The sequence below is a fragment of the Lepidochelys olivacea genome (assembly GCF_965140295.1).
Source record: "Lepidochelys olivacea isolate rLepOli2 genome assembly, chromosome: 10".
NCBI classification, from domain to species: Eukaryota; Metazoa; Chordata; order Testudines; family Cheloniidae; genus Lepidochelys; species Lepidochelys olivacea.
This window is the reverse complement of record NC_140420.1, coordinates 10,039,598-10,067,329: the sequence shown is the minus strand read 5'-3', so window position 1 is coordinate 10,067,329 and position 27,732 is coordinate 10,039,598. Positions and strand designations below refer to the sequence as shown.

The following is a 27,732-nucleotide window of genomic DNA, read 5'->3' as shown; positions in this document are numbered from 1 at the left end:
TCACGGACTAACCCCTTGTGACCTGCAAGCTTGCTCAGCCCTGTCCCTAAGCAATAACTTAACACCATACATGGTGGTCAGTTGGTCTCAGTCTGTTTTGGGGAACAAACGGAATGTGAGAAACAAACTACTGTAGATCTTAAGTGATAGGAATGCACCAGTACTATGCACCCGCATGGTAACTGAAGATCTAATACACATGCTATGGAAAAAAGGCAGATGACAAAAGTGGTCTCCAATTAGAGACTCTTTCCTTTGTGCAAATGAGGAAGGTTGAAAAGCAGGGTCCAATCAGAGTTTTGTTAGGTACGCAAATGAGACAGGATAAGCATCAACCAATCAGAGAGAGGGAGAGGCTGCTGGACCAGTGGAACAATCTTTCCACAGAAGGGAAAAAAGAGCTACAAATAGAATCAAGAAGAAAAATAGTCCATTTCCCAGTGAGAGGCCAAGTCTGTAATCACCAGACCTGGCAGGGGGAGCTGGTGGAAAGGCAGCATCATCGGTCAAGTTTAACTTCTCTTTCAATGGAAACAAGTCCCCACCCTGCAGACACAAGCAGCCTTTCTCTGAGCCCACACTGCACACACTGTTCAGCGCTCCATAATGAGCACTTGCAATAACGTTTCACTCCAGGGGCCTAACAGAGAGAGTCCAAAAGGAATATTTCCATCATGTACATGAATCAATTCATTATACCCAGGGCTATTACTGTATAGTAAATCACAAACGAGCTGAGGAGGGCTGGACTCGCTATCCCAACAACTCTTTCTACTGATCTGTGGGCCACCCGTTTCCTCCTGGCTTCCTGTGTCCTAGTCCCCTGTTTCCAAGTTGCTAGCCATGCAGAGAAATGTTCCATCGTAATTTCACACTCTCCTCGGGCTGTGACCTTCATTGGGACACTTGAGCCCAAAGGAAAATGAATCCAAAAGTTACAAGGAGGAGTGAGGGAGAAAGTGAAAGTGACTTAGTTTTCAGAGTAACAGCCGTGTTAGTCTGTATTCGCAAAAAGAAAAGGAGTACTTGTGGTAGCTAAGCCATTCACTAATGGAGACACTGTAATGAGCAAATGCCTCCCTAGGACACAGTGTTACTGTTAATTCTTCAGGGACCTCTCAGGCTGACACCTGCCAGAAATTCACTGTGATCAGTTCAAGGTACCCGACATGCAGCTCTCCCCCACTGCCAATCACCTGCCAGGGTGATTATACTAAAACTCACCCTGTTTGCTATCTAGATTCTGATACAGCGTAGCATCTTTCAGAGATCATGAGGCGCTCACATACTGTGTAGGGTAATGGGGGGCTCATATTAGTAAACAGCATCTGAGCAGCTCGTAATCCTTAATGGATTTTATCCTCACACCCCACCTGAGAGCTAGGAACATATCCTCCTCTTTTTACAGGGTACATCAAATGACTCGTCTAACACAAGCCTATGGCTGAGCTGGAAATTTCACCCCAGCCCCTGAATCCCAGTCTACTGCTCTCTGTCTGTCTTACCTATTTAGACTGCAAGTTCTTTGGGGCAAGGTCTCTCTCTTACTACATGTTTGTCCTATGCCTTGCCCAATGGGCCCTTGATCCTGGCTGAGCACTCTAGGCGCTGCTGTAGTAGAAAAAACAACAGCTAAATAACTTGTGCAAATGAAGGGCCATCCAAAAATATCTACATCGTTTAAAAAAAATCAACCTGTTTGATCATTTCTGACCCCTCAAAAAATCGTTTCTGACCTTCAGGTTCACTCTTCAGTGACTAAGGAAAGTTAGGGAAAGTCAACTCCCCGGGTGCCTTGTACTGCATCCTAAAGACCAGCGTTTTTTAACACCGAGGAGGCTTGCAGGAATGAGTATATCTGTTAGAACTCATCACAAAGAAGAACCTGCTGTCCTGGGACACGATGGGGCGGGGGGCGCGATTTCAGGCACGGGTGCTCAGATGGGAGACTTCTCCCCCATCATCCCCCTTTGATTTCCCGTGAGACACTATCAGCACAAGGCTCCTCTTCTCCCTTGGCAGCTCTCTGGATTAGGCTGTGCATTTGCAGGAGAGAGGGGGAGGCGTTGGGGGTGCACATACCTTGGAGATATAGTATACGCACTGCTGAAAGGTATACATGATCACTTCCTCTAGGACTGTCATGGCTTCCTCACTGGCTGTGATGGTTGAAGAGAACAGAGACTCCTTAGAACCTAAAGGACAAAGACAGCAATGCAATGCGTCAGAGCAAAGGGCTCCAAACCGGGCTACCGCGTCTGTTAGTTTAGTAGAAGAATGGTCTCTCTGAGGGTCAACTTGTGATGCTGTATTTCGTTATGCAAAGTCTACTGACACACACCGAACTGTCATGGGTTTGTTACTGCAAAGAAAGCATGGCTAATGATTACAGCGTGGGATTGGGAGCCAGAAGTTTTGGATTTGATTTCTAGCTCTTCCACTGACCCGTGTGCCCTTGAGCAAATCACAGCTTCTTTGTGCCTCAGCCCCTCGGTCTATAAAAGGGAGACAGTTATCCTCTCTGATCTCACAGGAAGGACATGACCCCTACTTTAGCAATATTGGTAAAATGCATTAGGATCCTGGGTGGAAAGCGCTATAAAAGATACAGAACTCTTGATTAACAATGTTGTAGCAGCAATAGCTCCCTACTGGGAGGCATAATTTACGCTGCTGTCTTGCAAAGGCTCCCAACAGTGAGGACTATTTCAAAGAGCAGGAGAGGGGCTGGCATGGAGGAGAACTGATGCTTAAGTTATTTCTTACAGTCACTCTACAATGGAAAGAAATCAGGGAGCAGGTGCATCCTCGGGACATTCACAAGTATGCACAACTTGCACTACTTTACCTGGCCACTTGATGTCCCCATTGCACTCGTGAAATTAAAGCTGAAGGCGCATTTATCTGGCTTGACTTTAAGAAGCTGGACAGCTCAAGACGGCTCCTTTAAGACAGAGGTTCAGAAAGAGAAGCCATTCCCATTTGAGGCCATTGGTGAATATGGTGCTCTCATTTTGGAGGACAGATACCCACGTCACAAAAAGCACACTGATACTGTCACCAGTGCCGGCAGTCACACCGAAAGGCCTGAGGATGAATGCACAAGACAGAGCTCCTGTTCCCTAGCAGAGAGCAGAGCAGACACACTGAGAGGGGAAGCCTGCACTGCCATTGCCCAGCTGAACCCCTCCTATTTATCCGGAGGATGAATGTATGGCAGCAGTCTCCAGGGCCGTGACTGCAACCCCCTGAATTCACTCCAATACAGGAGAACTTAGCTGGTTCTCCCTTTTCTTCTCTCATTGTATCATCTTTGCCAGGATCCGCCTGCCCCTTAGTCAATCTCCAAAGGATACGGCACTGGGGACAATACAAATTCAATACTGGTGCCTTCCCTTTCCACAGTGGCTGGGAAGCCATTACAGGATGCCACGTCAGGAGTCAAAAACTCCAACCCTGTCTTCTGCTGGTGCCTTTTTCTGGCTCTCTCTTAAAGACTTGAAACTGCATCTCACTTTCCTCGGTGCCTTGTGAGCAGGGAGTGTGTACAGAAATCCAGCTCTAATAAACATGGGGTTGCCACAGCAGTGGCTGTTAAACACATATACGTTGTATTTCTGGGCGCTGAGCAGTTGCGGGGACGGGGTTAATATTTCCCCTACAGACTAACATTTTTCATCTAGCAATGCTTCGATTTCAGTCCAGATTTGCAGCCCCGCCAGCCCCATATGCTGAATATTTGTGCAGCTGGATGAAGTGCTTTCCAAACGCAGCTTGTCAGAAAACTTTGCCTTTGGAACAGAAGAGAAGGTCTCGATAGCTTTGCCAAACTAGCCCCACCCCGTTCCTCTGATGTGGAATCAGAAAGAGGGAAATTCCATGACATCATCCACCTGACCACTCCCCAAGTCCCATTTGCAGATGGTTAGTGAAGGACTTTTCAGCCACACACACTTTTGGGGCAGTTCAGGGAGGTAAGTTGGTGAATTTTTAAGGCTCAGGAAAGTGCAGGGCTAATAGGACTGAATCAACCCATGTGTAATGAAGGCAGGAGCATTGTAAACTTCCACATACAGCGCTGCTTAACGCACCTGAATCCTGGTCTACAGCCCCACTCGCTATTCCAATAGCAGGACCCCTCACTGCTGTGCCAAGAAACCTTAGTCCCAGTCTGATATTCTAATCCTGATCTATTTGGAACAGAGACCGCTACTCACACTGAACTCTATAAAGGCTGGCAAATACCCACTCCAGAGCAGGCTGAGACCACTCTAACTCATTTCACTTTTGACCTGAGGTTGATGTGAACCCAAGTTTCTGAAGTGAAAAGCCAATGTAATCATTTAAAAACACGGCCATAATAAGATTTTCAAATCTGACATGAAAAATAACATGGGCTATGCAGAAGAAAACCTTGGTGCTCATCTGTTTCAGGCAATTTAAATTGAAAGCCAAGGTGCTAGGGATTTCAAACCAGAAAATAAGAAGCACAGACAAACATAGTCAGTCCACGTTATGAATATTTCTGATCACATGCCGGGAGGTGGGGGTGACTGCAGAGAGGGGTATGGAGACACAAGGGATAGCTCTTCCTGAGACCCATGTGTAGACTATGGATTCCGTAAGGTCCTGAAAGTACTCAGTACGGTGTGATCTGTTTACGGAAGCCCCCAGTAACACATCGGGTCCTAAGCGATTGTCACCCAAGTTGCCCTCAAGTTGCTCAGCTGTTGTCTAAAGTTTTTGAGGAATAGTATTCAATAGGAAGCCAGCCCCAGGTTCGGTTAGCGATCCAGTTGGGCCCTGGTGCTGATTTCTGTGAATCTATTTGTAAGTATTCACCAAACAGTTCCAACAAATATTTTTCAGCCTATGGGCTGGTTCACAAACAGTTCGCTTTGACTACTCTGTATCCATTATTTGTATTGCCTGACCGGTCATCTAAATCACATGGGATCAGGAAAGTAACAAAAAAGAAGCAACACATTTCTGACAAAAGTTGTCAGGCAAATATTAATTAGTGCTGCGATTCATGAAGCTTCTTGGATTGGCACACGGCTTCATGAATTCCAGGTCATCCAGATACATGTGGCTGATATGTCCCCACAAAGCTACAAACTGAACATGGGGCTTTTAGTCACAAAAATATACCCAAATCAGGGTTGTTGGGTTTTGTTTTGTTTTTTTAAACTATTCAATCTGCTCTAATTATAGGACAGAATTCCTCATACAGCAAGGTCTAAACACCTGCATTTCCCAGGGATACAGCGCTTTTCTCAGACTATTTCATATCACCTGAGTGGAAAAGCAATTCCTAAATTCAACAAGGGTATTAAAAACATGTGCCAGGAAAAACACCCTCACATGTAGAATGATAGAGGCCAGCACAGGGTTTCTCATCCTTATGCATACCTGGAATCCCCCCATCTCTCACAAAACTCTCCCCCCATTGAGCAATCTGGGAAAGAGAGGGGAGTGGTCATGGCCCCTGGTCTAGACAGACAGAGAGCAATGAATGGGAAGGGAAAAGGTGCAGGAAAAAACCTCTCCTTTTTGTTCGCCAGCTGTGGGTTCAGTGCGCTCCAATGTATCGGCTAGACTTTGAAAATCAAAAATATTTCGCTTATTCTCAGGATACAATTTTTTTATTTTTAAAAATCTTCCCACAGATATTTCCTGAGGGATGTCAAGAGGCCAAACTACTGATTTTAACCTTTCCCTCACCCTCTTGTTTATGTTATTTCTACCCCTCCTGATTCACCAAAACCTGCCCGGCACAAGATGTATTTATATGACACTACGCTGCTGCCTCCCGCACCTGAGCCCCACCACCCTCCCAGCTGAGCATCAGCCCATGGAATCAGGATGGCCCCAACTCAGCCATCCAGCTCAATTCACTTAAACACCTGCTTAAATTTAGCCTCAGGCATAAGTTCCATTGAGGTCAATGGGGCTTAAGAGTGCTGAAAGTCAAGCCTGTGCCTAAGTGCTTTGCTGAACAGGGCTGGACTTCAGCACTCACTTAAGTGCTTTGCTGAAGTAAGGCCTGGAATGGGCAGGGGGTAAATCTCTCCCCCATATAAGGTCCTGGAGTTTAAAGCAAATGTCACTCACCCCACAAACCCAGAATGCCCCTTCACTTGCATGCTTGCTGTCGTCACTCTTGCACATGCCATGGACTTCACTTTCCCAGAGACCATTCCCACTAAGGGAACAGACCTATTTAAAGAATTCTCTCTCTGGACAGCAACCCAAATCTAGCTGTTCCCACCGATTACAGCCCAGGAGGGAGCAAATGCTACCAGCCAGGGAAGACAAATGTCCCAGAATCCCTCCAGGGATATGAGAGAGGAACGCAGACAGGTGTTCATCTCAGAGACCCTTCAGCTACTAAATGTCAGCAAAGAAAGGAGAAGATCCGACACTAGAGAGCAGCAGAGGGAGGGGCTGGTGCTATAGAACAGAAGGACTGAGATTCACAGAACATTAGATTAGCTGCTGCAAGGAGAGCCTGCTTGGATTTGCCCATGGCCAATTTCTCCAGGCATGTTACCCAGCATGTATCTGGGTAATCATCATCCAACTAAGCACAATGACCTAGGGTTCTGAGTACTGGAGATTTGGTCCAGGAGGTTTTTCTCTCACTCTCCTCCAGTCCTAGTGATCAGCAGCAAATGCCCACCGTCATCTTCCTTGACTTTTCATTCCTTGTAAGCTTGCTGGCACTGTAAATATATTTCACCTCTCTCTATCAGTAGTCCCCTGCAAGCTGAGCATCATCCATCTCTCTCATCTCTGTAGACTGTACTTATCCATAGTAATACTCCAGTTATGAGACCCATCCTGTGGGGTGTGGGTTTTGCCAGCTACACCATAACTGACACCACTTAGTAATACTTCTAGTGCTTGGTTGTTTCCCATGTTCCTGGATAGAACTGGCAGAAAAAAATTGAATTTCAAATTTTCTTTAGTCAGAAAAACAGGGACAAATTTTTTGCAAGATGTTTTGTGAAAAGCATTCCCAGTTTTCAGCCAGCCCTACCCCGGCATTTGTGCAGGGACACTTCTGTGCATTCATACGGTTATCCCTCATCTTCGATTTCAGAATGAGTCAGTCTTTTTCTGCCTGAAGTGCTCGCTCTGCCTTTTCTTAACCAGTGTAAAGCCTGCCCAACAATCCTTGCCAGTGTTGGATCCAGGAACAATCAAAGATTTCCCTTAGTGATGTAAAGGCAACCTTATGACCCAATAAGTAGAGATTCCAACTAGAAGAGAAGCCATCCTAAATCTGCTTTTTACCAACAGGGAGAAACTGATCAAGTCTGTGAGAATAATAAGGAAGCTTCTTGAATTCAGAATAGTAAGGACAGGATTCACAGAATGCAGCTGTGCAAGGGCATGACTAGGGATCAGGAATGCACATTGTGAGAAATGAAAATAGGGTGAAATCCTGGCCCCACTGAAGTCAATGGGAGTTTTGCCATTGACTTCAGTGAAGCCACCATCTCACCACAGCGAATAAGGCCCAGTCAAAGGAAGTATTGAAACCCAGCAATGCAGAAAGCAGCTAGGTCACCCTAAACAACACCCCAATTAAGAAGAAAAAGACTGCAGTTCCAGTGAGGCTTCATAAAGCGTTGTACAAAGAGAAGGTTACAAAATGACATAAACTGTACTGTGATGGGAAAGTGGAATGGTGATCAAAGAAGAAAAGAGAGACCGTTAGGAATGGCTGACTGCCAATAAGGGCTGCAAAAATGGAAAGAGAGACTCTTACAAATTTCCCTGGGGGGACAGTGTCTGTGCCCATGCTCTGTGTTCTGCGTGTGTGTTGGTGGGGGGGGCATTAGAGACAAAATGGGGCCAATAATTAATGAGGAAGGAGAGCAAGGGCAGGATTTTTAAATCACTCTGCGTTAGCCTAGCTCAGTGGTTCTCGACCAGGGTACAGGTACCCCTGGGGACACTCAGAGGTCTTCCAGGGGGTCCATCAACTCCTCTAGATATTTGCCTAGTTTTACAACAGGCTACATAAAAAGCACTAGCGAACTCAGTGCAAACTAAATTGCATACAGACAATGACTTGTTTATAGTGCTCTGTATATTGTACACTGAAGTATAAGTACAATATTTATATTCCAACTGATTTATTTTATAACTGTATGGTAAAAATGAGAACGCCAGCAATTGTTCCGTACGAGCATGCTGTGACACTTCTGTGTTCTTATGTCTGATTTTCTAAGCAAGTAGTCTTTAAATGAAGTGAAACTTGGGGGTACACAAGACAAATCAGACTCCTGACAGGGGGACAGTAGTTTGGAAAAGTTGAGAGCCACTGGCCTACCTCTCTCCCACTGCAGTCTGTGGGAGGTTTGCCATTGACAGCAGCGGGAGTAGAGTTGGGCCAACACTGAGTGCTTTTGACAAATCTCCCTTTAAATCAACACAGACTCTACAATGGTGAGAAATGTAGAGAAAATAATTTGGGACAACTGGGAAGCCCTTATCCAAACAGTGAGGAACTGCAGGGGTGGGCATATTCAGATGATGGTGGGGAAGCCGCCAGGCCGCAAGAAAACCCAGAGAAAGATTCACAGAAAAGATAAAAGACCAAATTAGTTTCAGGATCTTCCTTCGACATCGTGCTGAGCCCTGCAATGGATGAAGTGAACCCCAACTCCCAGGGTTTTTCATCTGACTTTCCCAGCAGCTGCTCACGTGCGCCCTGCACTTTGTGAGGGCTGCAGTATTTTTAGCCTACAAGCACATTTTTTAGAGCTCTCACTGATTAAGAATGCACCCGTTGTCCCACCCTCCCACCCACACGTTGGTCTTTACATCTTGTATCAGCATGGGAACCAAGATAGCATAGGACATGGAGAGCATCCAGCACTCAGCTGGTTTGGCTCTTGAGTCCTTTGCTCCCTCTCCCTCTGAGGGGAATGAGAAAACCAAACGAGGCCATGCTGAGAGTGAAGCCTGGCTAATCCCCTCACCATATTAGACTCCCTAAGGCTCCAAGCTGTCATCACTCATTTGATAAGGGGGATTATTTCCCGCTCAAGTGTTCACAGGGCTGGAGGACTTAGCTTAGCCTAAGCTAATGGTGCTTCTAGAGGCAGCGGTAATACTGAGTAACACTGCTAACCAGGTAGCCAGTCTGGTCTGCGATCTAATGGATTCAATTCACAGGGTGGAGTGAGAGGTGAGGCTGCAAAATGCAGAGCAAGGGATGGCAGCCTGGAGGACTGGGCGGCCTGCAGAATACTCCCAGAGCCTCCTTACCGATGTTGCATCCCTTTCCTCTTATCTCAGTGGCCAGGACTAAGGGGTCAGGGAAAGGATCTTGTTACCTCGGGTATCAACACACAGACATCAGTCCATTCTTCGTGACAGAAGTCACAGTGACCCCTTGGTTGCAATGGGATCCAGGCCCCAAAATCATAACCATTCATGGCTTCAAAAGGCTACGTGCAAGAGCTCATCATTGCACAAGCCCCTTCTGACAAGGTGGCTGAAACCCAGTAGGGCCAAGTGAGTTCCCTGGCCTCAAAGGCAGGTGGCTTGGTACCCCATGAAGATATAAGGGAGATGGGAGTAGTCCTCTGGTGAGAAAGGATCTAGGGCGTGAGCTGAGCAGTCCTGAGGGAGGAACCCTGGGAGCAGCTAAGCCTGGGGGAAAGTTTGATCTGAGCTTTATTATCTTATTAATAAACCAAAATCCCAGGAAGGAAGTCAGTTTTGACTCTATACAATGTGGGGACTTTGTTTTCGAGCCAGTTGGGAAAGGCATTTGCTTAACACTAACTAACTACTAATACTAACTCTACTACTAAGAGGTAAACTACTAGATACAGTGGACACTGCCAAGGCAAGACCTATGGGACGTTCCCGCTAACCGTCACCGGCGGTAAGAAGGAACTGCAGGGGTGGTGGGTCGGCAGGGCTCTATATCGAGCGCCCTGAAGGTGCAACTCCAGGGGGCACCCAGGCCGACACGACAGATGCTACTAGGGGGAAAATCTTCCAGCTGCCGTGCACATGCCCACGCACACACCTGACTGGAATGGACACGAACAAGCACTCGAAGAACCACCTCCTTTTCACTGTCTGTTTAGAAGGGACTCTTGAGTCACACAAAAGCTCTGAGTTTGAGACTGACTTTCAGTCCAGCCTTCTTTGCACCTGTAATTCCACAGGTGAGCAATTCTGCTCTCAGGATTGAGCAATGGGAAGCAGAGGGAGCAGAGCCCAGCAGGACATTCAAGCTTCCACATGCTATGGCTGCCTTGGCTCAATCTCCAGTGGACATGCCACTAAAGGCGCCACAGTTTATCATTCAAGAACCTGCTCAGGAGAGGTCCCAGAGAGCTGGTGGGGTCATGAGGCCTGTGGGTGAAGTTCCCTTACTTTCCACAAACCCCAAGACTCTCGAAGGGCATATCTGGGAGACAGAGGCAACATGGTGGTCTCTGAAGTCAGGATGGAAGTACCTTGCTGGAGCAGCAATGGAGGAAAACACCAACAAACCAGCTAGATGCTACAGCGCCCCCTTTGCCTGACGTGTCACACAGCAGGCATACGGCAGGGGAAGTTTTGTACTGAGGAGGCATATCAGTATACAGAAGCATGAGTCCTACCCTTGACATCCAGCTCCTCCTCCAGGCTCTGGATGTAGATGGGGGATTTCTGCTGGATAAAGTACAGGAGCTCGATGGAGTTGGACATCCAGAAGAGAATGTGCTGCAGGTCCGGGACCAGGTCTGTGATGGTGAAGCGGGACAGGGATCCAGGATCCTGACTGGTGAGACAGAGAAGGCAAGAGGAGAGTTTCAGACTCCAGTCAGGACAAAGCTGGTTGCAGTTGCAGTCTCTCTGTGTGCACGAAGCCCCTGGCTACGGGAAAGGCTTGCGCCCCTCTCAGAGGCTGGCGATGCAGGATCGTCCCAGTGGGAATGAAAAATGGATACACCAGCAGCACAGACAACCCTCCAGTATTTTAGACTCTCCTGTGCCTGCATGGACACACTTCTCTCAGCACACTCAGAAGTTTCAGAGTGAGCACAGTCACAGACTATTGCCAGCACAAGAATTATGGTCTTGAAAAGCAAACCCAAACCAAACCCAGCCGCTGGCTTCCCCTGGGGGTTACGATGTGCTGTGAAACTATGCTGCTGCTACAAGAGGGACCTGTGCTGCAAATCAGCAATGGGATTCCTGTTCCCTGGTCAGTGGAAACGCCACAGCCCAGCTCCCCAGGGACCAACTGCTGGATCTCGGTGATTTGCTAACCGTCCTGAGAACCTCCTACCTGCTGATTTACAGCCAGGTGCTGAGCACCTCCTGAGAAATGCTGAGCAACCTCAATTGGAGCTGAAGGTGCCGAGTGTTTCCCAGGCTCTTAGGAATGAACAACAACACTAAAGGAGGTCACATGATTCCTTCTCCCCTGGTCACGCGGTAGGATGCAGTGGCAGCCACCAGTGGGATACAGGAGTTTGGGGAAAACAAAAACAAATCAGGAGAAAAGTGACGGGTCAAAATAAAACCTGGAGCAGACTGCACTTCAACAGGGTTGTCAAGACTTGGCAAGATTCTCGGAAGGGACGGGGGAATGTCAGGTGCCCAACTTGAGACACGTGATTTTCAGAAAGTGGTAAGCACCTGTTCTCTGAAAACCAAGCCCCTTTTAAGGTGTCTCACATTAGGCTTCTACAAAGCACGCTTGAAAGTCTTTCCCAGAGCCCTGCCCTATTAACAGCAGCCCTCAACCCCCAATCTGGAGAGCCCAAGTTCACTAAAGCAGCATTGAAACTGAAAAAGACTTTCTGCAAAAAATGCTCTTGACAAGGGCAAATTTTGGATCAAATGTTTATTTTAACACTTTGGCCTGATATGAAAGGCGCTGAGTCAATGGGAGCTGAAAGCGCTCAGCTCCTCTCAGGATCAGGCCCTTTATATAGCACTGCAAATGCTAAGGAGACTGTTTTCAACCATCCGAGATTTTGCCTGTGAATTTAGTGCTGGTGACTGGCTCTCAGTCCAGAGGCCGAGTACCGTACAGAGAGCAGCAACCCTCTTGAGTTAACCAAAGGCCTATAAAAAAAATTTTTTTAAAGCATCTGGAAAATTTCTTAACTAGCAAAACACTTTTCATGCTATATGTCAAAAATGGTTGGATGGGATTTCCGATAACTTTATAAAACAAGCTCACTTTAGAACAACTATGAAGAATTTCAGCCTCAAAAGATATTTTTCTGAGGAATGTTTTAAGCCAGTAAAAAATAGGGACTTTGGGCAAAAATGCTTCATTGCTAATCACATTTATAGGATTGCTCGCACAACACAATAATGAACCAACACTTGTACACAGACCCAAACTGAAGAAGCTGAACTACATGGCTGTAACAGATGGATAGGTTTATCTTTACCACACTGTGATTTACCATACCCCCATGAAATTCCTTAGCACCAAGTCATCTGGCTGCCCTGTAGTAAACCCCTGGATTTTACAGCTTCACTCTTGGGTATGGTACCCTCAGAACCCTGTGAAGTGTGTCTATCACCCTGGAGCTCATGGTTATCTCAGGGGATCAGCGGGCTTTCCATACACAGAATGTGGCAGGATCAAGCTCAGTGCCATTGGACGCACACACATCGCTGCCACTGACTACAAAAGGAGCCGCAAACGCAGAGCCGAAGAGTCTCTTGAACTTGTATATCCCCTGCTGTAATCCCCTTTCCCTGCCCATACTCTATGCGGCTATTACCCTTTGCAGGAGGTAGCTCTGCCCAAGGATCCTGCTCACATCTGTTATGGCTAATTTTAAAATGACGCTCCCCAAATCTCACCTCCGCTGGGTCTGAGACATACACAGGGCCAAGGTCTTCTATAGAGACTAGTGTCTTGGGACTGCCGTTTTTGGGACGCCGACCTGTGAGACACCTGAAAAGGGTCTGGATTTTCAGAAAGTGCAGAGTACTCACCTCTGAAAATCAGGTTCCCTCAGAGTGCCTCAAGAGGGGCACCCAAAGGAATAGCCACTTTTGAAGAGCTCGCATTTAATCTGAAGAAATCAAATAATATCAACCTGAGTTTGAAGAGCATGTGGCTGGGCTTCCCAGCTGCTGGCGATAGCTGGCACGAACGGCGAGACTGCAAGCGTGCAAGAGTTAAACACACAGCAGCACAACTTCACACAAGAGGGGAAACGCAACACTGCAGTCAAGTGTCCTGAAGTATTCATTTACTAACTTCTCTCTTCAGATGTTCGGAAAATAGTGTAAGGAAAAGTAGGCCAACACCAGGCCTCTGGGGGACGTACTGGGGTTGGATCCAGCATAAACACAGGAAGGAGTGAGGCCATTAACCCATTCAGCGCTGTGGGATGTACATCCACCTGCAGTCCACATGCATGTAACCCCTGACTGTCAAGGAATCACATCACTTCAGGGTGTGCATGTGCAGGGTCCCGGTATAAAAGTGTGTCACAGGGGCTAACGTGCAGCATGACCCAGTGGCTAGGGGCGAGGACTAGGACTGGGACTCAGGAAACTGCAGCTCAATTCCCAGTTCTGCCATTGACCTGGTAAGTGACCTTGGGTGAAGTCACTTCAAGGGTAGGAGGGGAAATGGGTACAGAGAGCTGGTCTATTTAAGCTCTTTGGGGGACTGTCACTGTGTGTTAAACATAGCAGAACCCCAAGGTGTTTCAGTAAAACAATGAAAGGAAAGTCTCTATTCACCCACCAGCTGTGCTTCAAGGGCCTAAATTTTTTTCAATGGCCTCCAGTTCTGCTGGCTCAAATGCTAGCACTCCACTATCTAAGGGCATGTCTGCACTTTGAGCTGTGGGTAAGACTCCAAGCTAGAGGAGACATACTGGTGCTAGCTCTGATCAAGCTGGCGTGCTAAAAACAGAGCATAGCCTCGGTAGCTCAAGGGATGAGCTGCCCCAAGTACACGCCTAGCATTTCCGATGGGCACGCACTCTGGGCAGCTAGCCCCTCCTGCCGCTGATGCTGCTATGGCTACGCTCTATTTTTAGCATGCTAACTCGATGAGAGCTAGTACGGGTATGTCTCCTTGAGCTGGGAATCACAGCCCCAGCTCCAAGTGCAGATGTGCTCTAACTGCATGTCTGACTGCCAGCATCTGCAGCTGCAACTAACTGCTGGTGGAAAAATGCAACTGCAAAATCAGAAGCTGGGCTAAAGCTGCTTTTAAAAAGTGGCCTTTCATTGCTCTTTACTAGTGCATTTGGGTTTTTCCAGGGGCGAGGATACAGTGAGGCCAGCAGGCACCTCTGCTAGCTGTCTCCTGGCCATAGTACAGCAGTGCCTTCCATATAAAGGGCACGGACAGCAGGGGTGCTAAAAGCTTTATGTCCTTGCTTCAGCAAGGTAGTGAGTCGAGCTGTGTGAAGTTTTGAAACAGCAAGTCATTGCAAATAAAAAAATATATAAAACGTTTGCATTTTCTCAAATTCTTTGTTTGTTTTTCTAAACGAACAATTCGCCAGAACGGACACGACTTCACAAAATGTTCCTGTGTCGCTGAGTTTACATTTTTCGCCAAAAAAAAGTTGTGTGTAAAAAAATGTCGCCCATCTGGTGGTGAACCAAGCAAGAAGCCCCCACCTAAATTAGACATTAGCAGAGGCACCTTGCTGAATCAGGGCCTGTATATTAACAATGCTGCCTTGGCCTAATGCTCTTTACAGAACTTCCCTCTTGGTCACTCCACAGGCAATTTCTCTCCCCGTAGGTGCAGCTCTTTCTCTATTCATAAGAGGAAGCAGGAGTGGGGCAGGAGGGAGGCAGAGAGAGTAAAGACGGGTGATACTTACTGCTGGGACTGCTTCTCAGCCAGTTCTTTCGTTTTCTCCTAGGATAATGGGGGGGGGGGAACATAAGCGAATATGAGAAAACCATAATGCAGAGAGAGACAGGGATGCACACACACACACACACACATAAACACCCAGGGGGAACAGTACTATCTGCATCAGGAGCTTGGGATAGTTTTGTCAGGAACACTGAGTGGGCTGGCTATTCTGCACTTTATTGGAAGGCAGAGCAAAACTTTGGTTAAGCGATTTTTTTTTCTCTTGTGCCAAAAACTATATTTAAAATGCCTATTGGAGGCTTGTTCTGTATCTAACGCACCTTCTAGCAACTGCAGCTGTTCTGCACAGACAGTTAAACAAAAGGAAATGACGCACAGGTGCTATGGCGACAAGCACACTCCATTTGCTAATATAATTACAATATATTTTGCAAGTGCACAAAAAGGAATGGGGCGGGAAGGAACAAGGGAGACTGGAACTATGCAATTGCCTAGAATATAATTACGCAGCTATATCCTTATATGGTACAATATGCGGGTGCTTATTTCAGGGTCCGTTGCCCACTGGGATTCCTGTGTCTGTCTCACTGTGCCCCCCGGAATGACTGTTATTTCAGTTCTGATTTGCTGCAGAGCACTAAACTTTGATCTGCATGAATCCTTCCCCCCGAAGTTCCCAACATTGCCACCACAGAGGCAGCTGAACCAGTATTAGTCAGGCTCCTGCCATTCTAATCACCGTGTTTTCCTAAACCCGCTCAGGGCTGGGCTGCACGGCTTGAAACACTGGCGGCTGCCTGCAGCCGTATCTGGGGAGCAACGCTGAGAAACAACGGCTGGTGGAAAGGAGGCCAGAATGGCATCGCGCGCTGCAGGAGAACGAGGTGGTCTCTACCAGGGAGGAAACGTACAGACCCTGATTCCACTCAGTTACAGCAAGTGCATTTCCTCCACTCACACTCCCTGGCAGTTAGGCAGCAGCATGGAGGGTCGTGATGTACGTACGGTAGCTAGCATTCCTGTCCAGTGACCAGGCATACAGCTAACAATGACTCTGGCCTGCAGCGACCTCTAAAACCAGACCTCTCCCATACAGCAGCAGTGGTCTAATGCCCTTCCACTCAGCCTCCAGTTTGTGCTTCAAGGCCATTGGCTACGAAAGGAGCGGCAGTACTGGGGAAGGCTAGGGGCTACCCCTCATCCTGTTATTAGAGCTAACCCAAGAGGGGTTGAACATCAAACATTTAATAGGAGTTTGGCCTATCCTTGCACCTTCTGACCACAGCAATCAACACCAAGCAGCCCCTTCAGCCCAAGCCCCTGGGATCTCTGAAACCGCTGTGGCAGTGGAGTGGACAAGACCTCGGATTGATGGACAGGGTGGGCTCCTGATCAACAGACCCTCGCAAGATAGTTCAAGGCCTGCAAGCCTCTACGAATTACATGGGGATCTACAGCGTGGCTGCGGCCACCCTCTTTAATCCAGAAGTGCAGCCTGGGCAGACATCCAGACGGAGCCTCACAAGCGGGGACTTAGTGTCTGTGGGCTGCCCAACTGGGTGACAGGGAAGGACGGTGGTGATTTGCTAAGCACAGCCCTTGGGCCCCCGGAGCCACCAGTGTGGCCCTTGGCTGGGCAAAGTTTGAGTGCCCCACCCTAGGCTTCGAGTTCACAGGAGGTGTTATTCGGAGACCCTACAGCACCTGCTGCATCCCCAGCACTACCCCGTCCCCTGACTCCCCGAGGGAAAGCTCACAGACTGACCCACACTGTCCTCTGAATCATCTTGGCGGACTTGAGCAGCAGCTGGCTGAAGTCGCCCGGCTCGAAGCTGGTGGCGGAGTGCTGGATGCAGAGGCACAACAGGAAAGCCGGTGTCAACTTGTGATCGTCACCCCCAGGCTCGATCAAGGTCACGATCCGTCTCACCAGCACGTCCTCGGCAGCTCGCTCAAACTCCAGCTGCAGCCTCTTCCTGGCTGATCTTTGGCCTGCGGCGGGGGAGGGCCCGTGCTTCTTGGAGGAGGGGCCCCTCTCCTTGAGCTGGCTGCCACACATCTTACAGGTCATGGGTGCCTCGGGGTCCGAGGCTCGATGCATAGATCTCAGCCTCATCAGTGTCTGTGCAGGCAGCGGCTGGGCCCTCGTGGGGTCCTTGTAGAGAAGCAGGTAGTAAAGCCCCAGGGACAGGAGGTCTCCGTGGTGCAGCACGATCGTCCTTACCACTTCGGAGAAGTTGATGGACACACTGGCCCCCGGGATGAGCTCAAGGATCAGCTTCTCCTCCGAATGGTGTTGGGAGCGGCTCGACAGCCTGAGCCTCCTGATGGTGCAGTGAAGGGGCAGGATGTCCGGGGCGAAGAGGCTGATGCTGGGCTTGCTGGACTGAGTCCTCTGGCCCACCGTGTGCTGCTCGCGGTTCAGCAGGTAAACCAAGCTATCCTAGATGCAAGCATAAAAACAGGTAGCGAAGCAGGCACGAGCCATGAGCAGCTGCGCAAGTGACTTGATCTGACAGGCGGTAAAGCCATTAAAATAGCTTTCTCTCTCCGCTCACTCTGGTGTCTTGACTCAGCCGTGCCGGTGGCCTCCTGCAGTTCCCTGGGTGCCCACAACACACATCTTTGCACTGCAGGACTATTTTTTATTCCAAACACTGCAGTGCTTTCCCCAAATTATACCTGGAGTTGGCGTAGCAGTGACTCATGCAGCAGAAGAGGTGTGCTACCAGAGACAGGACGTGGAGCAATTAGCATGCAATGGCTCAATTTACACGGCAATTGCTATGTAACTCTTCTGTGACTGTCGCCTCAATACATGAACCGGCTAATACATTTGGTACCATTACACAAGTAACTGCGCAACCTGCTTCCATCCCACTTAACTACAGCTGGGGAGGAAGGTTATATAATTCCTCTGACATTGGCTAGCTACTCCAGCATAATGAGTGCCAATAATTGACATCAAAGATTAACAGCGCCTTTTGGGTAGATGGATGCAGAATGAGCGAACTATCTTTCCCAGGATGCATTGCAAAGGGAACAAACAGATGGAGACATGCTGCACTGCCCCACTATATCTGGTGTCATCTGCTCGTTCGCGAACAGTAAGGGACATTCACTTCATTGCCTCTTACCACCTCTGCGTGACTACCAGAGCATGCAGTCATACACATCAACCCTGCAGATACAGCTGGTCAACCCTCAGGGTGGCTCTGGCCCTCAGCACGCTCTCACATTAACTCAAATGAGTTCATGTATCACTAATCACTGCTCTGCGTCACCCCATAACTGGAACTGGGACATTCTGGAACTCAGACATAAATGGAGTGTCACTCTCTCCAAGGTCAAGATCAGTGGGTTTCATCTGCTCTCTGTAGCCCTTTTTTCTTTCCCACCTTCCACTCTCAATTCCCTTCTCTGACTACAAAAGGGGCAGCAGCAAAAACGAAATCACATAGGACCTGCGTCTGCCCTCAGTTACACAACTGCATCTGTCACTGACTTCCATGTGTGAGGACAGAGCAGGACCCATTCTCTCTTGCACTGGCAGTGGGATCTAGTGGTTAAAACTGGGGATAAGGAACCAGAACACCAAGGCTCTGTTCCTGACTTTTCCACTGACTTGCTGGTCAACATGGGGCAGCTCACTTAACTGCTTAGTGCCTCAATTTCCTGATCTGTAAAATGGGGATAACAACAGTTGTTCTAGAGGATGGCAGTGCACCCTACAGTAAGCAGAGGTAGCACAATAACAGCTGGCAAGGACTATAAGATCTGTGTTACCACAGAACAGAACACAAAATCTTAGCAAACTCTGGCATTCAACCCTTGACAAACCAGCTAGTAGGTCAGTAGCTGGAGACGAGTCCTACTCACTGCCAGTACTCAAAGTGCATGCTGGGTTTGGGGAGTGGTTGAAATTGCCCACATGACCCATCTACGTATCACCTTTGAGGGGTGTTAAATTGGCACAGACGGTGACAAAGCAGCTTCAGAGGTAACACCCTATGGAAACGAATGGAGGCAGCTTGGAGCTACCAGTCATTGCAGGCTGCCTGGCTGCAGACTCAGGCAGACAGCCCTGCGTGGGCCAACAGTAGGAAGGTTTTTGTCACACGCATGAAGGCTTTTTTTTTTTAAATCATGAAATCTTAAATTCTGCAAGGAAAGTTCCCTGATCGCCCCTGGCGAGTGCCTTTGCCAAGCCCCAATGGTATTTATTATGCTGCCCTATGGCACACTATACAATGCAGCAGCTTTGCACTGCATTCACCATAGTGCTTTATGGGACATTCCCAAAGGGCAAACCCTGTATATTCTGGGTAGACCTTAATGTCAGGCTGCCTGTGCCCACTCCACCCTTATTCCTGGGCTCTGATGCAAGCTGGACTTGGCTGACCTGAGCAGCTGACTCTCACGCCTGTCCATGTCTGCTCTAAATCGCAGGTTTCGCCAGGGCTCCAAAGAGTCGCAACTTTAAGAGGAGCCAAGGACAATGCTCCAAACAAGCAGGAGCCCTTGCAGCAAAGTCAAGAGACAAGACATCTGCTTAAATATTATTTGAGAAAACTCTACTCTTTCTCAAAACCCCTGGCAGGGGCAAGCCACAACTGCAGTCAGCCGGAGTGGCTCTCGGGGTTACTAGCAGAAGCTAGTTCTTTCCCTCAGCATCTCTGTGCCAGGATCCCCCTTCCCTTGAGGCAGGGGATGTAGCAGCCCTCTCTCCGAGCATGTCTCTGGACTCCAGGAGAGTAGCAAATGCCACGCAATATAGCATCTCAGTGTCTGAAAACCCACACCTCCCCACGGGACCTAGGGCACCTGCCGGGACTGTCAGGAGCTGATGGCATGGGCTGTAGAGGGACTGCACAGACCGTCAAGGCTGGGTGCTTACATGCTGGTAACTGTAGCCCTGCAGGAGTAGGAGGTGAGGGGACTGGTAGAGGGAGTACCGCACACTGCTGCCATTCCGCTCTGCCGTGGGGGCCTGCTGCCCATCTCTCGAGCTCTCCAGGCCGCGGATGGTCTCGGGCAGCGTGGAGTAATGTCTCTTGAGCTGCTCCTCCTCCAGAGAGCCCACATGACTGAGGCTGGTCTCACTCACGCTGCGTCGGAGGGTTGGTGGCGTGGAGTGTCGCTTGCATCCCGTCAGCAGGGTCATGGTGCCCTTCGCACGGTTCCTCTGCAGCTTCCGAGCCTGGGCATTAATGCCTAAGGACGAGAGCAGTGTTCAGTGCTGGGGCATGCAAAGAGCTGCCCTGTCTTTCTGCCCTCTGTCAGTCCCGCTTGGGGAATAACAAAAGTGAGTGTTGGCCCTGGGACCAACATTCAGCCAGCAACTAAGCCAGCCATGCCCCAGATACCAAAGTGTGGGCTCTCTGAACACGGCTTTCACTCCCTAGGCCTGGCTTCACCCTGCCAAATAAGGGCCATGGAGATCTCTCATTCTATTAATCCTTGGGCCACCATTTTATCTCCGGACACTCCTTCATCACTGCCCAAACACATGCCTTCTAGTCAGCTGCTACCATAGATGGAGCCATAAGAGAACCCTAGCGTAGCAAAGACATGTTCCCAGACATCACACAAACTGCCTTTACATCCTGCCTGTACTCCCCTGGTCAGACTCTGCCCAGAACCCGCTGTCACCTGCCCCAGGATCACAGGGCACTGAAAATCCTACAGTCCCCTAGAATCTGGGGCTGCAGCTGGACTATGTCATTTGCCATCTCCAAGCCAGCGGGCCAGCATATTTAAATCATCATAAATAGCTGCATCGCTTGCGAGACTGAACAGCAGAGGAGTTCTTAAGAAAGGACCCTGAGTCATATTCTGTCTGGAGATGAAAACTCCAGCATCTTCTCACAGCTTTGACCTGCAGAGGATTAGCAAAATGTTGTTTAAAGCCCCTGGAAACTCACCACAACGTTCAGGAACCAGGAGGGGAAAGGGAAAGGGACGGTATCCCTCCAAAACAAACGAGCCCAACCCCCACCACTAATCCCCACTCTTTCCTGAGCAGCTGGACCCATAGAACTGGCAGCTTTTAAGGGCTAGACACTAGATCTTGGAAGCAAATACAAACAAGTTCGGAGCCAACTTCACCCTGCTAATCAATGAGAGTAACTTCCCAGCCCCACCCCACAGCCCTCCCATTCCCTCCACAAAATGGTCTCTTGAAATATCCTCCCCACCTTACTTGGGAGCAGCCAGGATCCATCTCAAATCTGCAGCATCTTTTTACCAGCTGGCCCGAGCCACACAAGGTGGAAAATACACTGATCGAAAACAAACGAAGGCCAGAATGCAGAGTGACAACCCGGGGGCTTCATTCCTTACCATGCAGCCAGCAGGCAGGGTCCACTGAGGGTCCTGCTCCCTGCACCATTGGCTAAGTGCACCTGGCTGTGAGTGGGGTGTGAGCGCTGATTGCCAGGACCTGCAGACTGCAGTGAAAAGCCTGCCTGCCTGCCTGCTGCAGAGCAGAGCTGTAATTAAGTTCTCACAAGCATCAATTCAGGAGAGCTGTCAGGAAGACAAATGGGGACAAGAGCTAGTGTATAAATAGGCCCAAACGGCCAAACCCAAACCCATCCTGCTCAGCCCGACTGGATTCCCCACGGCAGAAACAAGCCAGCATGCCAGAGTCCCTCTCTATGCTGGAAACATCACTGATTGGGCACAAGTTCTGGAAAAGAAAAACAGGAGAAGCTGTGAATGCTGTCTGGAATCCTCAGACCTTTCATCTGGGGTTCCCAGGAGCAGAAAGGTCGGCTGCACGCTCGTTTGTTGATTAACGTAGGAGCAGAATGAAAGGGTCTACAAAATTCTGTTTCAGGATTAATGCAACAGCATAATTTAATTTAAAGCAACAGCAGAGTTGTTAAAACAAAGCAAGAATCCCCATCTTCTGGATTCCTCCTGCAGTTTTCTAGGGGCTGTTGGACCACGCACCAGACATCTGCAGAATACAGGCTCTCCCCAGCAGGAACTCAGTCAAACTCCAGCTCACTCGGAGAGGCACCAACCATATCCCTCTGTTCAGAACGGAGCAGCACTCTGAACTGGAGAGGCGAGCTCAGCAGTCGGCTGCTTAAAGGGACACTCTCGAGGTTAGACCCAAAATGCCACCTTCCTTATTTGGTGAGGAACCGACTCTGGGTTCTGAAGTACATTTTTTGTTTGTTTGTTTTGAGACTATCGCTCCTTTGCTGGGAAAATGAAGTAGATGAGGACGGGGGGAGAAATCAGCCCTACTGTTTACATGCCTTAGGATTAGGACAGGGGATGGCCACACAGCTGAGAGAGTTCTGAAACATGGCCCGCTGCCATCTCAGAGCAAGACGGGGCAGCACATGTTAGGACGTGGCCTCCACGGGCTGTGCTTCCGTACTGGAACAGGTGCAGAGAAGAGCTAACAGGAGGCTCCAAGGAGTGGAAAACCTACTTTATAAGAGGAGACTCAAGGAGCTTGGCTTGTTCAGCCTAACCAAAAGAAAGCTGAAGGGAAATAGGATTGCTCTCTATAAATACATCAGAGGGATAAATACCAGGGAGGAAGAGGAGTTAAGTTTAAATTAAGCATCAGTGTGGACACAAGAACAAATGGCTATAAACTGGCCATCAACAAGTTTAGGCTCGAAATTCGGTGAAGGTTTCTAACCATCAGAGGAGTGACGTTCTGGACCAGCCTTCCCAGGGGAGCAGTGGGGGGCAAAATACCTAACTAGCTTCAAGACTGATCTTGATTAGTTTATGGCGGGGGCGGTATGTGATGAGACTGCCTACAATGGCATGTGGCCCGTCAGTGACTGCTAGCAGCAAATATCTCCAATGGCAGGTGATGGGACACTAGACAAGGAGGGATCTGAGTTACAACAGAGAATTCTTTCCCAGATGTCTGGCTAGTGGATCTTGCTCACATGCTCAGGGTATAATTCAGTGGTCCCCAAACTTTTCAGGGTTCCCCCCCTGCCTGTGCCCCCTCAGGAGCCGGGACCATGGCTTGGGGGGGAGGAGGGGAAACGTCGACAGGGGTAAGGGGGCCAAGGCTGGAGTCATGGCTGGAGGCAAGTCTGGGGCCAGGACCAGGAACGGAGCCACGGCCAGGGGCTGAGGCCGGGGCTGGAATTGGGAGCCAGTACTGCAGCTGGGGGCAGAGCGGGGCTCCCTCCACACCCCCCATGAGGGCTGGCCCAGGCCTGCTATGCCCTGAATGTTTCTCTGTATCCCCCTGATTTGGGGACCACAGGTCTAACTGATCTCCATATTTGGGGTTAGGAAGGAATTTTCCCCTGGATCAGATTGGTAAAGATCCTGGAGGTTTTTCATCTTCCTCTACAGAATGGGGCACGGGTCACTTACAGGTTTAAACTAGTGTAAATGGTGGAGTCTCTAACCTGAAGTCTTTGAACCATGATTTGAGGATGTTAGTAACTCAGCCAGAGGTTACGGGTCTATTATAGGAATGGGTGGGTGAGGTTCTGTGGCCTGCAATGTGCAGGTGGTCAGACTAGATGATCATGACGGTCCCTTCTAACCTTAAAGTCTAAGAGTCTATACCAACTGCAATCTGCACTTGGGTTTCTGGCAACTGGCCGATGCAGCCGCTCAGCTGGGCAAACCGTGGATGCCTTTGCCTTAGGACTGCACAAAAAACAATATTTCATGCTTTTGTGGATCTACAGCAGACACTTCACTAACAAACTAGTCTCAGAGCTCTGCTGGCATCACCCAGGACTCAAAGACTGCTGCACAAAAAAGGAAGCATATAAGAAGGGGGAAGGGGGGGGCAGTTCAAAAAGAGAAACAGCTGAGAAAGGAATGCTATTTTCCAGTTTCTAAGAGGGTAGAACAAGGAGCTATTGAGAACCTATGAAACATATAATCCTGTGTAGCAGTATTCGCGATTTTTATACTGTGTAGGTTGCAGGCACAAGACGACATTATCACACGTGAGTAAGAGCAATATTCTATCCAGCAGAGGGCAGGGGCGTCACCCGTCAATGTAATGCCTTATGATACAGAAAATACTCTGAATTCCTATGGTACCTTCCCTATGAGGATCCCAAAGCACTTTATAAACAGGACTCCCCTGAACAGTAAGTATTATCCTCATTTACAGAGGAGGAAGTACAGGCACAAAGAGATGACGTGTTTACCCAAGGAAGCTCGTGACGGAGCCTGGACTAGAACCCATCTTCCCTAGTGCCAGGACATCCTCACCTAGAAAGTCCAGCTCCCTAGACAAATGGAGAGAATCAACAAACAAAACATACAAAATACTTGATTGCAGCTCCCTGAGGCATGAACCAGCGTGGGAGTCCTCTCCTGGCATGGGTACAGAAATGTGGTGGAGAGATATTGTCTTGCCATCTGGAGTCCCAACTCTTAGCCCACTGTGAGGCAACAATAAAGATTTTCTAGCCCACGAGCAGAATGGGAGACATTACACCTCCAACAATAAATTAAGCCCCAGATTCCTTTCCTGCATTAGTTCCTTCAGGGCATCCTGTGCCGCACATGAGATAACCAGTTCTGCACTCCCCATCTTAGGCCTTATCCCTGCTATTGGCCAGGATTGGATTGGCAGCAGTACTCTCATTTGTGTCGGATTTGTGTTTCCCCTGCGCGCCCTATCCTGAGCAGCACTTTTCACCTTGTTCTTTACATGCAACGCTCAGCACCCGGGCAGTGCAGGAGCCAGCCCTCAGTCTGGCTTTCTCTTCTCCCCAGGGATACAAGCTGGAGGGCTTGGCTGTGGAGAAAATGAACTGCCCCTTTTCTGTCTACCAAGGGCTGCTCTTTTGGGGTCAGGCTGTAGAAAGGGGGCCTGGGGGAGATTACCATCTGTCTGCCTGAATGATTACACACACACACACACACACACACACAACCAGAGACATGAATGTTCAGAGTTTTCTTATCTAGAGGAAAGGAAGCTTCTGTGTTTACTTTGTGTTACAAAATCAACTAGGAAAAAGCTGCTTTTTACTCTAGATAGAGCCTCTGTCATAGGCTCTGTTCTAAACTCCCGAGCCACAGAGGGAAAGATAAACACAGCTCTTTTCCTGAACGTAACAAATGTAACAAAGTCCTTCTATAACTGGGTTATTTTTCTAATCCTCTGGTACTGTTCCCCCACTCCCTTGGTATGACAGGCATCTCAAGGGCATCAGGCTCAGAGGAGCTCCTGGCAGTTTGCTTTTATATACCACACAAAAACACAGATTCTCAGGAGCTAGGGGGTTTGTAAGGGACCCGGACATCCAATGTGTGCATCAGGGCTTTTGGACAGTGCAAAGAATCATGACCTGGACTAACGATCTCATTGAACCTTCTGCAGCACTTTTCATCTCCAGAGCACTGAACAGACACTCAATACGGCCAACACTTGCAATGCTATTGTGACAGCTAAGGGTTTATTTAAAGCCCCAGCTCCTAGGAAATCAAGTGATTTCCTGAGAATCTTCACTTTCCTTAAAAAGTGAGTTTCTAGCCCTCCTGGTTGCAGAGAGAGGCTTGAAAACATAACCCGAGTGTGCCTTAGTGGCTCCGAAACCAGAAGCAAAGAAAACAAACCCAACATTTATTACAATTTTGTTTTAAATCTCATGGGCTTTTTGGAGCCCAACTCAGGAGTTTTGAAAGTCTGGAGCTGGCAATATTGCACTGGTTTATTCTCTCTCAAAACACTCTGGTACAGTACACAAGCATCATCCCCTTTTATAGGCTGGGAAACTGGCACACACAGGTCCCGATTTTCAAGTGTGCTGAGTCCTTGCAGCTCCCACTGACTTCAACTGGAGTTGAGGGTGGTTGGCCCCTCCTGAGGCTATGTCTGTGCTACAGTGGTGCAACTATGCCGCTGTAGCGTAGATGCTCTCTACATTGATGGCAGGGGTTTTTCCATCGCTGTAGTTAAGCCATCTCTCCAAGAAATGGTAACTACATTGACAGAATTCTTTCATCGACATAGCCACATCTACCCTGGGAATTACATTGACCTAACTATGGTTCCTCCTGGGGGTATTCTGCGCCACGTGGGAGCGACGCTGGATCCCCAGCGGTGTTAAGCGACCACATAGCAGCAGCTTCCCCGAATGCTTTTGAACGATCTGTACCAGGCCAGGAGACAGAGACTATTTCACTTGGCGGCGGCCCTTACTCTGTGCCTTTGTCACCTCAAGACTAGATTTCTGCAATACGCTCTCTGTGGGTCTATACTTCATATCAATCCAGAAGCTGAAGCTGGTGCAGAATGTGGCATCCGCTTATTATGTTGCGCTTGCCAATGGTAGCGCATGACACCTGTGCTCCATGATAGGTACCGGCTGCCTATAGCTTTCCAAACTGAATTTTAAAGTTAATCTTGACCTACAAAGCCCTAACTGGCCTGGAGCCTTGCTGCCTGGGAGACCACCTCACTCTTCTGGCCAAACAGCTGCAGTCAGCAGAGACACTCAGCTGGATTCGCCTTGATGTGAGAGAGACAAGGGGCTGGCAGTAGTGCCTTCAGCTTTGAATCAAGCTTTGCCCAAGTGTATTGGCCTTCCAGGCACCCTGTGTGGCAGTGAGTGGGCTGCTGCAGAGAGTAGGGTTGATGGAGGGTAGATCGGTGGGGAGTTACCTGCTCCGTTTTGTAAGGGGTTCAGCTTTGTTGGCCATCAGGGGATTGAGCTGACATTTAATTCTATTATTTTTAAGGGCTTCTGCACAAGCAGTTATTCAGGGGCAGCTATTCTGAAATCACTTCACACTTGGACATGCTTATTCTGGAATAACGGTGTTGTTTCCAAATTAGCTTAGTAGGCAGGTTGTACGGGGGGGGGGGGCAAGCAGGGGCTTCCCCCCCTCAATAATCAGCAAGGGCACAGAACTCCTGCGGTCCCAGGGCTGTGGCAAGGAGAGCGAGCTCCTCCGGCCCCGGGGCTGCGGTTGGGTCACAGAGCTCCTCTGGCCTCGGGGCTACAGAATGTGCCCCTCCAAAAGCAGGTGATTTTTTTAAATTCCTGCGCACACCGCTGAGCGTAGTCAACTTTGTTGTCACATAGGTCAACCGTTGTGGAAGCAGAGTCTGTCAGCCAGCCGAGACAGCAAGGGGCACTCAGTGATGTTTTCGGCGGGTGCAGCAATGATGGGTTAATGTGGGGTTTAAAAAAACATAGTAGAAATTTAGAATCCGGAGGGAATTCTTCCTCAGTAATAGCATGTTATGGTAAATCAAAGCTTGAGCCTAAAAATGACTTGACAACATCCCTTTAAATATAATAGGCTTATCCCTAAATCTCCCAAGGTGTGTGCAAGTAAGTAAGGTCAGTGGTAGGCAAACCCTCAGGAAAGGTTTGAAAATGGAGCTGGTTGGCAAGAAGGCAAATACGTGTAAACAGACAAGCATGGCAATGTGAATCAATTTCCCACCGGTTGTTTCCAGTTCTCACTATGCCCCGTTCCTGCGTGCATCTAGGTTGGTGTTCCCTAAATCCTTCTCAGTTAGTCAGCTCCCAGGCGCTAAGTCAGCTGCCTTTAGGGCTGGTCTCTAGCAAAGAAGGAGTGATAGAAGACAGGAGACTTGAGGGCTAAAGTCAAAATAAGACATTATCCCAGTTGTAAAACAGAGCTTTACAACCTGGGCACTAATTAGTGGCTTGAAGGGTGAACAACTCCCCCCCACCACAGTGGGAAGCAGCTAATAAACTAATTAGGATAATGGATAACCGAACAGATAAAACTCTTAAGCTATCTGCTAGGTCACAGACCAGAGCCTATTCTACACACTAACAGCTCAGCAGGGGGGAGTTTCCAGCTGCCCTTGGAAGGAGTGTGTGGTGGGCACACTTGTGTCTGTATACATAGTGACATGGCAGTGTGTGACCAAAGGC

At 48.8% G+C, this 27,732-nt stretch overlaps 1 protein-coding gene across 3 annotated transcripts in view; it reads right to left on the bottom strand.

Moving 5' to 3' along the window:
• Positions 1-27,732, bottom strand: part of RADIL (Rap associating with DIL domain) — a 72,261-nt gene that overhangs the window by 22,291 nt on the left and 22,238 nt on the right. For all 3 annotated transcript variants that reach the window (XM_084642255.1, XM_084642254.1, XM_084642256.1), the window contains 5 exons: positions 19,746-20,062; positions 16,614-17,291; positions 14,850-14,887; positions 10,641-10,801; positions 2,083-2,195 (listed from right to left, as the gene is read on the bottom strand). In XM_084642255.1, coding sequence (XP_084498381.1) covers positions 2,083-2,195; positions 10,641-10,801; positions 14,850-14,887; positions 16,614-17,291; positions 19,746-20,062 — 1,307 coding nt within the window. The remainder of the gene's footprint in view (positions 1-2,082; positions 2,196-10,640; positions 10,802-14,849; positions 14,888-16,613; positions 17,292-19,745; positions 20,063-27,732) is intronic.